Source organism: Heteronotia binoei, chromosome 5 (genome assembly GCF_032191835.1).
Source record: "Heteronotia binoei isolate CCM8104 ecotype False Entrance Well chromosome 5, APGP_CSIRO_Hbin_v1, whole genome shotgun sequence".
Classification (NCBI taxonomy): Eukaryota; Metazoa; Chordata; class Lepidosauria; order Squamata; family Gekkonidae; genus Heteronotia; species Heteronotia binoei.
Genome location: NC_083227.1, coordinates 68,691,386 through 68,706,813, shown reverse-complemented (window position 1 = coordinate 68,706,813; position 15,428 = coordinate 68,691,386). Strand labels below are relative to the sequence as shown.

The window sequence follows — 15,428 nt, the reverse complement described above, 5'->3', positions numbered from 1 at the left end:
TTCTAGTTAAAAAAAAAAAACAGGCCATGGTGTCACTATGCGTATTTGCTGATAGGATGCAGTTTGGGCCTAAGGAGAGTAACAGAAAGATTCTTAGACGGGTCAGTCCTATGTGAACCTTTCTGTTCTTTGCATCTGCTGAGGTTAATATTGTCTACTGTGGCTTTCCAGGGTCTCAGGCAGAGGTCTTTCACACACCTGATCCTTTTAGCTGCTGATCTAGGGATTGAACCGAAAAGGGTTAAATGTGTAGTACCAGATAAAAGAGACCCCCCCCCCCCATTTATATAGAAGTCCAACTTCTGTAAGTACATAATTGCTGTATATTTGCTTATATGTCATTAGGGCTGGCCTTAGACTGTCTGGCACCCTAGGCAAGGCTAACTTCTAGCAGCCCTCCCCTGCAGTGATAATGTCACCGAGGCACATGGGGGGTGCCCAATTAGGTGCCCGCAGAAGGCCAGTGCCCTAGGCAATTGCCTAGTTTGTCTAGTGGCAGGGCCAGCCCTGTATGTCATTATATATTTGGCTTCTAAAGTTGTCAAAAGGATTCTGAATTTATATATTTGACCATAATCCAGTGCAACGGTTAGGTGCACCTTTAATCTGTACTTGAATATTTTCCAAAACCTTAGCTACTACAGACCCTGTTGTATTTATGTTTTCTTTAAAGTACTGATAACTTGTGTTCTAAGGAAACAGTGACCGTAAAAGAGTGATTATGAATGAGTGATAAAATGAACAACCTGAAGATCAGCATAGGTTCAGAAGAAGAAAGGAGAGAGAATCCAATAACAAAAAAAAAATGCAGAAATAACATTTTGACTGGTCCCCTAAAATCCAACTAGCTTGGTAACCAGCAAATAGTTGTGGATATGGAGTTCCAAAATGGAGGCACAGCAATGGAAAATATTATGTCTCTCTCGGCAACATTGATTATAACTATGTTTTGTGAAAATTAGTTCATAAAAAATAAGAACTGGAAAACAAAGTTGTTTTTTTTTAAAGAAAAGACCATGTCTCTGTTAACCCACCTATCTTATCTCTGAAGATGGAGGCATGCAAATAAAGGACTCTGTAGAGGATCTTGATTGCTGAGCACAGTTCTGTGGGAGTATATGGTCCTTTAAGTACTCTGATCTTGAGCCAGTTGGGACGGCATACTCCAGTGGTGCCTGGCTAAAATCTCAGCAGGCAGACAAAGACTGAATGAAATGGTTTCACGAATCCTTATTGCTCATTGTTCCTAGCCCAGAGAGTTATGCAGTGTACTGGTTACTGTATTTTATGCTGAGTAGGATAGCCCAATCTCATCAGGTCTTTTAAATTAAGCAGAGTCAGCCCTGGCTAGTATTTAGAGAGGAAGACCACCAAGAAATATTGGGCAATGGTAAATCATCTCTGAATGTCTCTTGCTTGGGAAATCCTATGGGGTCACCATTAGTCAGCTGTGACTTGACTGCATTTTTCTCCACCACCAGGCCCAGACTGTAAAGTATTGGACACTGCCGTGCCAGAATGCTTACCAACACCTCATGATTTCCATGCAATCCTGAGAAAAATGGAATTGAAGACAATCTGATATTCCCAGTGAATGATAGTCGGGATATTTGCAGAGGTTCTTGTTCTGCTGCTCTTTGTGTTTCTATCAAGAGTCTGCACTTCACCCCAATGCCTTATTTGGGGGTGATGATCTCTATAAGCAAAGGGGCCTTCTTCATGCTTTATGTGCCGTAGCAGGCCTAGTGTTTCATCTAACAGACTCTGAATTGCTGTTCGAAAGGATTAACTGAATCCCATTGTATATTTAATTCTCTAATTTGATGCTTTCTCTTGGTAATTTGGGAATGAAAACATTTACAAAGGAAACCTGAAAACCTGCCTGACTTTATGTTATCCTTCTCCTCTCCCCTCCTAGGCGGAAAAATTTGGTGATTCCTTTGTGTTTGAAGGCATGTTGAGTGAACAAGTGAAGAGTGGAATTCAGCAGGCAGTGAGTCATACGCTTTTCATCTAGGGTTCTTGGGCCTGATAATTTGAGGTTGTGTACCTTTTTTATTTTGACAGTAGTAATAATACAGTCTGCTGCAGTACAGCCATCGAAGTACAAAGGAACCTGCAAAGATGTGTCAAGTTCAGTGAAGAAGCAGTAGGATAAATAACTTGTAGGACGGGGTTAGTGCTGTGAATTAGGGCATGCTGCCCTTTCCTGGGTGGAATGGGGTGAAGGAGGGTTAGAATATATAAATTGAAAGTGTATAGGGAATGTTTGTTAAGGTTCTTTTTCTTTCCTTCAGGAACAATGCAATGGCTTATGTTAAATGGAGATCTATAGGACTATATCCTCCTTTGTAAGCATCAGACCTTGACTGGCTAGTTCTCTCCACAAGCTTTGAATCTGTTCATTTGACAGATATCCCCAAGGTGCCTTTGGAAGACCTGTGACATGTGTGCAATACTTATGTAGGGGCCTGGGGGAGGGAGTTTTCAATGATTTATAATGCCATATTCATATTAAAGAACAATCAATCTCTTACCTGCAGCTGATCTGTGAACTATGGCTTAGATCCTACAAACTATAAATGGGAGCAGTTCACAATCCTTACTTTCTCCCTTTCAGGCTTCTTTGTGCCTTTCCCCAGCTGTTTCCGACAGTTGGAGAGCCCCTGAGAACATTGTGGGATGGTGTGGGGGATGGGAGATGCAGCTTGAAGGGCAGTCAGCAGAAATTGCTTCCCACCCCTCTTGTTTGAGCTCTTCTGTGGCCAGAACAAGGGGGTGAATGGGTGATTCTGTTCTTCCTTGCTGAAACTCCCTGTGCTGTATCCCACTTGGATTCTGAGAGTCTCCTGACATAAATTTGGGGTGTGTGGGGGGGACTTACCATGAGAAGGGTGACAGTGTGTGCATGGGAAGTTCACCTGTATGAGTAAACTGAAGAGTGCAACTCCAGAAGCTGTGATAGAAAGACAAACTCCAAACAGCCAGTCAACAGTTATATTTGGGTAAATACGTTAGAGGCAGTCACAGGCAGTCCAATGGTTCATACACATAAAGCAGTCCTTCCAAGATACAGTACCAAATCAGTTTCCAGTTAGAGAAGTCAAGAATCCAGTCCATACATTACATAAGCCAGTCTTATCCAGTCCTCCAGAATAACAGTATAACAGTCAAGATGTTTCTCCTTCTCTCACGCACCGTCCTTCTCCTCCTTATCATCACCCACACTAGCTGAGAGTAAGGCTTGTACTATTATAGTGCAACTATCCAATCCCCATCACTGATTGCTAACAAGCTGCACCTGTTACTCTCGTGACATTCATCATCCCTGTATAGCTTAGTTACATAATCATTACTCAGCAGTTTTGTTCCCTTAAAGAACCTAACTCTGACAAAGGGGAAAGATCAGTTCCATTAATTTTTCATAGTATCCAAACCTTTATTCTTCTCCCTAATTTGCGTCTCCTAAAACTATAACGTGAGCCAAATCGTAGGTCTGATGGAGTTGGTTTTAAGGCCATCAATATTAATACTGTGGCTGTTAGCAGTACTTTGAAGTGATATCACTTTGAAGAGATATCACAACAAGATCCTCTGGCCCACATTCCATGTTTAGCAAATTTGTATTTAACATGGTTTAATCCCAGTAAAGTAGCCTATGGTCCTTTCACTTCAGTATTAGCAATGCTGTTGGCTGATCTGCTCTGATGTCCAGGGTCCTGCTGAGCACAGCTGACTGGTCCATGGGAGCTTAAAGGGACTTCAACACTGTGACCACAAAGCAGGTCAACCAAAGTTATCAAGAGAAATGAAACAGGCAGAAGGTCTCGAAGATAAGGAACATGTCCTATCTCACTAACGGGCCCTTTTGTAAGTTGGTATGTCCTTGTCAGTCTCTTGCAAATGTTCTGATTGCTAGAAATATGCCTTTGGCAATTAGGTCCTCCTTGTGTCAGTGGTTTCTCCAAGATCCCTTTTCTGTATGTTTTGCTGGAGTTCCTGTCTGGATCCAGCTTATCCATCCCTTCTTGGTTATGGAACAGTTATTTTCCAGCACCACCAACCTATCTAACAGCTATCACTGTGTTTAAAGGAGGAGTTAACTAACAGGTTGTCCTTTGCAGTTAAGAGGAGAAGGTCCATATGTTTACCTTATTCAGAATGAATCTGCCCCTGCTGCTTAGGTAAGATTGACACGATTGCACATATTCTTTTATAGCGTGCCTTATCTTCTATACTTAGGGGGCACTATTTTTCACTGTGTTTGCCATCTCAGTCTGATATATATTCTTATGACCTAGTCGTATATCTACACACTGACAGGGATTTTTTTTTTAAGAACTCTATCAGTTGCAAGTTTTTTTTTAATGCCTTTTGTCTATGGAGTGATAAGTGACAACTATTCACTGCTCAAAATAGAGGTATCATAGAGCTTTTATTGGATAAAAGGAAAGGGACTAACAGGTTTTCCTTGGGATGTTGAGTAGTAGCTTGAAAGATCCTGATCAGTCTTGGAGCAGCCACTCAGGAAAAACGTGCTGAGACTGCAAATCTAAGTTTTCTTCTACTTCTGAGTGTGTGAAGTGTAGCTTAAGACATATTCCCATGTCTGCACAGTATGTGGCTTTGCTTCTAGTTTTATAAACCTAAGTATCACTGTGTCAGAGATACATATTGGAATGCCAATCCAAATACATATAACTGGGTTGAAATGTCTGATATTCCTGCACTGTGACTAACGTACAGGTCTGTGGTGCTGTTTGTATGACCATGTAATGTGGGAGCACAACTTGGTGTTCAAAGAACAGGAACATGTTTGTTTTTTCCCCAGGTAGTAGTTTGAAGATGGTAATTACAACCTGTGCATTAAAAAATGAACGTGATTGCAAGGAAAACAAGATCTCTCCTGCTAGATGACTAACAGTGCAGTCCTAAGCAGAGTTCCATCCTTCCAAGTCTGTTTAAGTCAGTGGACCGAGAAGGGTTTAACTTCGCTTAGGATTGCGCTGTTAAAAGCTTACGGCTCCACCAGGAATCAGGTACTCATTGCCTTATTAAGGGACAGGAAAATGGTATTGCAGTTCTGCATAGATACCCTGCCTCACTGTTCTGCTGCTTGCAGGGTGCCCCTTTTCAACTGAGTAATATAATGTGCTAAGAGGAGGAACAGCACATTAGTTTTTCCTTAAACACAGGCAGGGAGCCACTTGTGAGTTTTCAGTCTAATTTTTGCAGACTGTCGGGGCGGGGGGGAAGGATACAAGGTGACTAGTGTTTTTGCCTCTAATCAGTTTAACTTTCACAGAAGTGATTCATCTTGCCATGTTCCCACTGAGATCCCGAAGGAAAATGGTTATGCATTGGAGCAATAATAGCATACGTTGGCGCACTCTGTGTGCGGGCTGTGAGGCACAATGAGGCCCTATCAGCTTTATTCCTTCTTTCTTGCTGGAGAAAGCGGGTGCAGTGAACAAAAGTGGAGGGAGGCAGTTTAGTGAGTCTGTTTAAGCCACAGTTTAAAAAAAAATACTGACAGGGCACTTCAATCCGACCCAGCACAAGCTTCCCCTACCCTGCTTCTGGGAAAATGGCTGGTGCCTTTGTGTCAGCAAATTATGTGAAGGTGGGCAGGAGGGTTTGTCTATTTTTACATTAAGTCAGAAGGGGGGGGGGGGGGGAATGACTGTCTAGTTTAGTGGGGAAGGAAGAACAGTGGATCAAGTGATAAACTGAATGGCAGGCTCTGACTTAGGGTTTGCCCAGGCAGAAACTCTGCCAGCTGATAGGCAAACCTAGCTTCTGTCTGTGTATTTGATTCTGCATGCCTTGCTGCAGGGATGCTTGGTCTCTTGTGTCCAAAATGCAGAGACAGGAAGAGGTGCTCGAAGTTACTTTTTGGATGCCACAGAAATCAGCAGCACCAAAGAGAGGCCACCAAGGCTAAGAGAGAACACAGGTGACTGTCAAAAGGGATGGGTTAGTGACAAGGTAGTGAAAGAGCCCCGTGGCGCAGAGTGGTAAAGCTGCAGTATTGCAGTCTGAACTCTCTGCTCACGACCTTTGTAAAAATTTCCACTTTGCTGCAGTTAGTCTATTTAAACCTGGAAAATGACTATTGAACCATCACCTGAAATTATTGGCGGCCAGAAGCTATAGATCAGGAGTGGCCCACGGTAGCTCTCCAGATGTTTTTTGCCTACAACTCCCATCAGCCCCAGCCAGCATGGACAATGGCTGGGGCTGATGGGAGTTGTAGGCAAAAAACATCTGGAACGCTACCGTTGGCCACCCCTGCTATAGATTTTGCTCTGGAAATTTGTTTCCATTCTCTGTCTCTGAGACTTATTAAATGGAAGCCCTGTTGAACCCAGGCCAGTGACCAGCATGACAGGGAAAGAGGTTATCTGAAGCATGCTATATTGTACCAGCTGGGAAAGCGGGGGTAATTCAGATATTTAGCTTGATGGTGGGGAGGCAAGGAAATGCTGATAGGTCTGCCTTTCTTTGCCTGTAGCCTCTTTCCTTGCAATAGTTGGCATGGAGGTAGAGATGTTCTATCCAAAACTTTAGAAGACTCCTTGACATGCCTGAAAACAACTGTGTAGTGCAAAACACAAAGCCTTGCAGTTGAGAGTTCAGAACATCTCAAGCAGGGCAGGGCATGACATATATATATATATCTCCATTTAACAATATGTGCCTGTTTGCTCATCAAACTTCAAGTTTAAGTGGCAGAATGCCAATTTGGTTTTTTTTAAAGCTGATATTTGGTGTGCTGCGGTCCTTGGCCCAGCTCAGAGGCATTGTCCCTGATACTTGTATAGAGGAGACAAGTTGGAACTGGCCTGCAGCCCAAAATGGTGTATGCTCTGCTGCTTCCTCTTAGAGATTTCCCCTATTTGGTTAGAGTAATTTTGAGAAGGACCATAGTTTGCCTTGTTTTTCAGTATGTATTATTAGGACATCCTGGCATACAGAACATCATCTGGGTAGGCATGGAAAAATGATATTATTGTGATGACTTTGGCAAGCTGCCTCGCAATGCAGGGACTTGCTTTTCTTGTGGCTTGGCATTTCTTAACCTTCTATTAACAGTGGGGCCAAAAGAAGTGGTTCTCCCCTCCTCATTTCAAAATATGTATACTGCAACAGGGAGTGCAAAACAACATCTGGAGAAGTCATTCTGGTTCTTTTTTTTTAAGCCTTGGATGTTGTATAGTGGTAGACTAGCACCAGGGAGATCCGGGTTCAAATCCAACTTGGCCATGATAGGCTGAAGGACTGTGACTGGCCTAAGAATCAGGCAAGCTTACCTTTGATGTTTGTTATCAAGATAAAATCCAAGAGGGGAAGAATCCTGGCTAGGATCCTGCTGAAAATTTCCACTGACAGAAGGCTATCAGTCAGCAGAGCATTAACTTCCCTGCCCTCCTCCTTCTGCTGCAGCCCCAAATCTCCCCTGAAATGCTGTCCATGTGGGATGGGAGACGCCAAGGAACAATTTCAGGGTGCAGTCAGAGGTCAGCAATAAGAAGGTGGAATTGGCAAAAATCATCCTACCCCTTTCCATCTGCTGTGTGATCCAAAACTAGATATGTTGCACTGAGCTCCCTGGAGGAAGAATGGGATAAAAATGTGATAGGTATTGTTAGGTCCATTTTTGGTTTCTATTCCAAATGGTGACCATTCCATTATGTGTGATTCAAAATCAGAATCTGCAGGGCTGAGATTTGTAAGCAGTAATAGAGTCAGGCATCATGGGCACAACCACTGATAAGATCTAAAAGAACAATCAAGGACTTCCTGGTTCTCAGCTCAGTTACCCATGTTAAAAAATATCTTGTGCTCCACTCTGTTTACATGAGTCCGGGCTAGAATATGAGTCAAAAAGGAAAGAGAATGGTCAGTCAGACTATTTCTACTGCAGTAGTCCAACTGAATCCGATGAGCACAAGTCTGAGGAGCTTTGCCAGCTATCTTTTGTTATATTGGTCTCTGACTATTCTAACCTTAAAAAGAATAATCATAATGTTCTTAATGGAAATTCTACACCTTCTGAGGGTAAGTACCAGCCAGGCATGAATAACAGGAACTGTTTTTATTTGCGGTAATATGAAGGTGGACTTAGAGGGCTCAGACTTGAGTTGCCACCTCTGAGTTGAGAGATGTCTGGAGATTGGGGAAATGGAACCTGGTAGGGCAGGGTCTCAGCAGGGTATAATGGCAAAGAATCCACCCTCCAAAGTAGCCAATTTCTCCAGGGGAACTGATCTCCATTGCTTGGAGGTAGACTGTAATTCCAGGAGATCTCCAGGCTCCACCTGGAAGTTGACAGCTGTAGCTCAGACTGTGACAAGATGTGCAGCCATCTTAGGACCTTTTAATATGCGGAGGGAATAGGAGTAGCCTCACAGCTCCTTCCCTGCATTATATTAGATTTGTAGGCTGTGTGGGAAGAAGATGCCACCTACTGCTTAGCCCTACCCCTGAATGCCCCAGCGGGTAAGATCTTTGCCAGGGATTCCTGCCACATGGCTGGTGGTTTCTTCTATTTTCCAATAGCATGAGTAGGAGATGTGCTGCAGCAACTCACATACTGCCAGCACAATTGTGCATTAGTGTAGTTCCAGAAAGTTCTACTTCTGAGATGCCATTACAGGACACATGGTTTTCTTGAGGCACACTGTTAACCTTCACAGTCTAGGGCTTGATTTGTAGGTGCTTTATTACCTTGCCAAAGAGTTCACTTTTTTAAAGAACAAAGTTTGTCTAAGGTATATGATTTAAGCATGTCTTTCTTCAGTGGCTGGCACTCAAGCACAGTGCAAGAGGCAGAATGACATCGACAGGAAGTGTCTTTTCCAAGCAGGTTAGGGAAACCTTGACATCTGCCTGATGTTTGAAAAGGCCTTCTTTGTCTTTAGCCTTGAAGTGCCTGGCCTTTTGGTATTATTTGCATTGTGATGTATCTGTGGAGTTGAGCTTCCGCTGCTCTCACCATAAATGTAATGCAGTTGCTATGGAGGCAGCATGTTGGAACAGAAGTAGGTCTGTTCAACGCAATGTTTGATGTTCTTAGGAAATACAAAAGCCTGGCTGGTGAAAATGCGGAGCAGGTGAACACAATCAATCAATCATTTTATTTATATCCCGCCCTCCCCGCCGAAGCAGGCTCAGGGCGGCACAAAAAATGCATCACCTTTAGGCCACTCAGTTTCCATTCGACAGAATGTATTTAGCAGCCCATTCTACTTGTATTGTCTGTGTCCTGCTAAACAAACCAGAGTGGTCAGGAAATCCATTGTTAGATGGGTGGAATGACAAGGGTGAGAGACCTATTAACTTGATATGAATGGAACACCAGGTTGGCTTGAAGTACCAAGGCCTGTTACTTCTCTAGGTATTAGTATGGGGAATAAGCCTGCCACTCTTCCAGCATCTGGATGAGCAATTACTGTGATTATAAGGTTGCCAATTCCCAGGTGGAGGCAAGGGATCCCCCAGTTTGGAGACCCTCCCCCCGCTTCAGGGTCATCAGTGTGTGTTGGGGGGAATGTCTTCTGGGCACTCTCTTATTTCCTATGGAGACCAATTTCCATAGGGTATAATGGAGAATTAATCTGCGGGTATCTGGGGCTCAGGGGGGGGGCCCTGTTTTTTTAAATAGAGGCACCATATTCTCAGCATAGCATCCAGTGACGCTCCCCAAAATATCCACCAAATTTCAAAAGGATTGGACCAGGGCGTCCAATTCTATGAGCCTCAAAAGAAGGTGCCCTTATCTTTCATTATTTCCAGTGGAGGGAAGGCATTTAAAAGGTATGTGGTCCCTTTAAATGCGATGGCCAGAACTCCCTTTGGAATTCAGTTATGCTTGTCACAACCTTGCTCCTGGCTCCACCCCTAATGTCCCCAGATATTTATTGAATTGGACTTGGCAACTCTAACTGCAAACAAAATGACTGCCTCCTCATTTAGTAGCCACTCAGTAATAAAACAGCTTGGTAGGATCACAGGATGCTGTCAGCCCAACTTCAATTGTTTTGAGATTGAGGATGAATTTGAGGCTGGTGATTAAACAACAGGAGCATAATGATATCATAATGCGGAACTTCAGCCTCCAGCAACAACAATTCCAACCTCCAACAACAACTATTCATCTGAGATAATTCTTTCGAAGTCTAGAAGGCCATTTATGCTAGTATGCCTCAGTGCCCTATCTTCAGAGTGATGTCAGGAAGATAAAATGGGATTTCATATTCAGATTGACTCTGTAATTGCAGCAGGAATAAAATTGATTCTGTGGATCATATTCTGCTTGATTGCCAGAAATTGTCAGCTCGAAGAGGTGAACTGATCTCTCCTTTATTTAATCAGGACTTCCTCTCTCCAGAAGTGAAATCATCCTGGTTACTTCAAAATTTCTAGTAGCTGTCATCAAATCACATGACAACTTCTGCAGTAGCAACTAAGTTCTTCCATGTCTTCCTGTTATATGAGGTTTACTGTGGGACAAGGGTTTGCTTTTTATGACTCTGGTTGCAAAAACAGTAAAGACCATAAATAAAATAATGGGGAACTTGGATCATGCACTATTTGGGCTTGTTGAAAGAAGAAGACTTTCGAGTATAAGAAACAAAATGGTGGTGTGGCATAAGAGATGAGGGCATTCTGCAAAGACACACAATAGCAGGATTTATGAAAATGGCCCTGGCACTGGGGGATAATGGGGGATAACGTCTATGACTGTTGCCACAAATCCTCCATGCTTCTACCAGTTTGAGCACTTTTAAAAAATTGCCTTTGAGGATGAATGCTCAATTAAAGACTGGGAGCACTCATCCAACAAAACTGTTTATTTTATTAAATTTATATAGGGCTCAGGGCAGCTAACAACCAGTAAAAACAACATCAGCATATGAAACTTAAAACAATACTATGGAATGAAACAGTCAGTAAAATTACAAAGCAGTAAGCAGCACAATCCAAGATCTTCAATGGTTATGGCACTCTCTCTGCCACAACAATTTCCCTGCCATTCTTTGGTATTCCCCCCCCCCCATTTCTTTATTAAGTTTTAAAGATTATACACTTTCTGTTTCTAGCATTAAACACTTAGAATGTTTTATGCATTATTAGCTTCTTGAATTGGCAATTCAAGAACAGAGCTGAGGTGATGAACAATCCCAGGCAGGGAGCCTGCTCTTTTGGTAAGAGAGTGATACTCCCCAAGACAGGCAGACTCACTTTCCTGCTCTGGATTGTTGGAACTGTCATCAGCAATTGCCTCTGTCTTGTCTTATGATTTGACTTCATTTTGCTAGCAATCAACCTTCCTTCCTTCCTTCCTTCCTTCCTTCCTTCCTTCCTTCCTTCCTTCCTTCCTTCCTTCCTTCCTTCCTTCCTTCCTTCCTTCCTTCCTTCCTTCCTTCCTTCCTTCCTTCCTTCCTTCCTTCCTTCCTTCCTCCCTTCCTTCCTCCCTCCCTCCCTCCCTCCCTCCCGATTTACAAAGCAGTTAACATTTCAGATCTGTAATAATATATACGATTCAAATGACTGTTGGCACTGACTGGATGGAATAGCTTTGTTATTCTTTTAAGAAAATTCAAAGATCATTATAGCACTTGAAACGGTTTGTTTTTTATGTTTTTATGTCTTAATGTAATTTTATATTCCATGGATTTACATGAACATGTAAGCTGCCCTGAGCCTGCTTTCATGGGGAGGGTGAGATATAAATTGAATAAAATAAATAAATAAATAATAAACAAGAATATTGTCTATGCTGGCTGATACATTCATCCTGCCTCCCCACCAGATGTTCACAATTGATAGTGGGGCTTCCTTACTGAGACCAGGCTGTTGATTTGAGGTGTTGGCTGTGTCCTCCTTATTAATTTCCTTCCTTATAACAGCAAGAAGATTTAGGAGGAATGGACAGATAATGGTAATGAGAGTCCCCTCACCAAGGCTCCTGCTGTTGCTACCACTACTGTTCTTTCTAGTTCCCTCTGCATGTTGACAGTGACCTCCATGCCCAGATTTTGAACTGACAGCTAATACAATTCCTTTTGGATTAAATGAAACCTTGTTAGCAAAATGCTTGATTTTGTGATAGAGTGAAAATTCCCCAGAACTTCTGCATCAAGAGATAGTTTCTTCAGCAGTAGGGGCACCATTGTCGTTTTCTTTACTCAAAAGGCAATAGTAATTGCCTCAAAATGGGACCCAGAAATTAGCCATGTTCAGGAAGAGCCAAGAGAACTGATGTATGTGATTGAGACAAGCCAGCACCCTGGATACCTCTGGCTCAGTTAAATGCATATATCTTCATATCAACAGCTGAGTCTTCATACCAAACATTGGAAGTTCAAAACTCAGTGCTTCATACTGAGTAGCACAAAGTCCATGAGAGAGTGTATAATAAAATTTGTTTAATTTCAATTAATTGAGTATAAAAGATGAGGCACTAAAACTTTTTGCAAATAGGGTAAGAAAGGTTCTCAACCTAGCAACTACATTTTAACTGTGCCAACATGCATTCTATATACATTTAGGAATATTCAGTATTAAAAGAACCTGGCTCTACAGTACAGTAAACCTTAGAAGCAGGTTGTCTCTGCCCTAATGCACAGATCAGAAGATGAGGAAGAATGAGCTGGCTGAGTCCCCAGAAGACAGAGTTAAGCTGGTTAGGAAGGCCACTGTTCAGGAAGAAATTAATCTACCAAGCCAGAATACATGAAGCTACCTTATGCCAAGTCAGATCATTGGTCTATCATGGTCGGTCTTCTTGTCTACTCTGGCAGCAGCTCTCCGGGATATCAGGCAAAGGTGTTTCCCATCACCTATCGCCTGATCTTTTTAACGGGAGATGCTGGGGAATCGGGCCCAAGATTCCCAAAAAGTAGATGTTACAAAAGTAGATGTTCTACCACTGAGCTACATTCCCACCAGTCTGTTTGTTGCTGAGCTGTTGGAAAAAATTTGGGCAGTAGGTGCTTTTAGATACAGCCTTGTTATCAAAGAAGAATGATGGAGTATTTGTTGACGGTGTTTTATATTAGAGCTTATGCATAAGTTGCCCTCCCTTTGTACTCTGCTGATCTAGACAAGGTCATTTGTATTTGTATGTCTACAACTTTTGACCTCACTGTGCTTTCATGTGGGATGGTGCGGGGGGGGGGGGGAGGATAACATACAAGCAAATATACTTGCTTTGGATTTTCAAATCCTAACTGGTATGTGATGTGTATGGGCTACTCTGAGCAAACAGAGATCACTAGCTCTCTCTACATGGGCACTCTCAACTTCAGATTTGGAACCCATGTGCTTGGGAATTGAGATTTTTTTTTTTTTGTAAAATGCCAAAATTGTAAGCAGTTGGTTTCAACACAAACAGTCCCCAGTGATTTTTGTATTGCTTTGCTAATGTAGCACTTTTAACACTTGTTATTTGATAGATCCACTTGCACCTAAACTGAGCATGTTAGTAATGGTATGCCAAGTGGGGCTGAAAATCTGTGAGATGAGCATTTTTTATTTTTTGTAAGTTACTTGCAGAGAAAATGCTTGTGCCTGGAATCATGGCAAGTGTTCCAAGATATGTACAAAAATCAATTATTAGATAAATGTATTTATTTTATCATATTTATATCCTGTCCTCCCCTAATGGGCTCAGGGCAGAAATATTAATTCCTGTTCAGTTATAATTAATAATTTATATTGTACTTTTAAAAATATGCAGAGCCATGTGAAAGGTTGTGGTGTATGAATGTGGTGTTCTCCCAAGAATGCTGATTGTTAGTTATTGTAATTCTCAGCTGGATGAATGGAGAACAGAATGAGCAAAAGAGAGAATGAATTTACTACAGAGGTAGGGTCATGTGACCTTTGGAATTATTTCAAGCCCAAGTTTGCCACAGGATGTTTACACCCAAGAGAGAGCTGCAGCTAAATCCAGCTCCCTGTTGAGTATACAGGTGGATGATATGCAGGGCCGATTCCCCCACTAGGCAAACTAGGTGTTTGCCTAGGGCGCCGGCAGGACGGGAGCAGAAAATTCGGCCTTCTCCCCTCCCCCTAGGCAAATGCCTAGTTTGCCTCCCCCTTGCCGCCGCCTCCCTCCCTTCCCCACCCCATGTCAGTTTCAATGCCGGAACTGGCTCTAGCGCCACGTTCCAGCTATCTAAAGTCCCCCCCCCCCATCACTCCCTTGACAGGTAAAACTACACCACGGGGTTGCACTCACAGTTTGTCAGGACCAACGCCCTGAAAGGGTGGGAAAGGAGTCAGCGGCAGCGGGGCCACCCTTTCAGGACGCTGATCCTGACAAACTGTGAGCGCGGTCTCGCGGCGCGGTTTTACCTGTTGATCGATCAGCCAGGGGGGGCTTTAGATAGCAGGAACGTGGTGCTAGAACTGGTTCCGGCATTGAAACTGACATGGGGTGGGGAAGGGGGGGAGGTGCGGGGGGCACAGAACCACGGGAGGCCCAGGGGGTGCTGTGGGGGGTGTGCCAGGCAGCGAGTCTGCCTAGGATGCCATGCAGCATCGGACTGCCCCTGATTATATGGATGTTGCAAACATGTTCACTGCTTTAGTTTTTTGTATGTACTAAGTATACATCTTAGTTACAGGAGGATAGCTTTAAGTTGAAACTAGAAGAAACTTCCTAATGGTACAAGCAGATCTCCCAGTTTTGGGGGCTTCTTTCTGCCATGGACCAACTGGCCAGTGGAAGAAACCATACAGTATAACCATACAGTTTGCCCAGAAACCAGAGCATCCTCCAGTGATGTCTCTGATGTGATGACATTACTTCTGTGTCCCCTGTTTCCACCCACCCCAATGATGCTCCCCAAATCCTCCTGCTTGTCAAGTGAGGGGATCTGGCAATCCTACATGGTACCCACAGGCACCATATTGGGGCTACTGCAGGCTTCTCCAGCCGAAGATAGAATACATTTCAATATATGAAACAGTCCTTGGCCGTCATAGCAGGCCACTATAGCAGCACACTTATTAATGTACCTTTGAACCTTTATGTTTCTCATGTTTTCTAACAGCAGAACCTTACTCTAACTGAAAGGGCACTAATATTATAAGCATAAACGAGATGATTAGGCTGTTTATCAGATTAAGCATTACAGTGTACTAGCATTTCCCCCCCCCCCCCCCCCAGTAACTCCCAGCGCAACAGACCATTTACTGAGAGGAAAATGTAAGCATTCAGACCTTTTACAAGAAGTCAGAGCAATAAAAACTTATCCTTTCAAAGGCTTTGGAATAATTACAGCTCTTGTAGTTAACACAGATCCTGACCCTAGTTATTCAAGTCGAGATGATTAACAGCAGTATTTCATTTCTTTTTTGAAAGATTTCTTAAAAGTGGTGGGGGGATGTTTCTCCCTGGTTAACATACACTA

At 43.0% G+C, this 15,428-nt stretch overlaps 1 protein-coding gene across 4 annotated transcripts in view; it reads left to right on the top strand.

The window, feature by feature from the left end:
- The window catches only part of SUMF1 (sulfatase modifying factor 1), a 102,565-nt gene that overhangs the window by 17,900 nt on the left and 69,237 nt on the right, over positions 1-15,428 (top strand). For all 4 annotated transcript variants that reach the window (XM_060239582.1, XM_060239581.1, XM_060239584.1 and 1 more), the window contains exon 3: positions 1,919-1,993. In XM_060239582.1, coding sequence (XP_060095565.1) covers positions 1,919-1,993 — 75 coding nt within the window. The remainder of the gene's footprint in view (positions 1-1,918; positions 1,994-15,428) is intronic.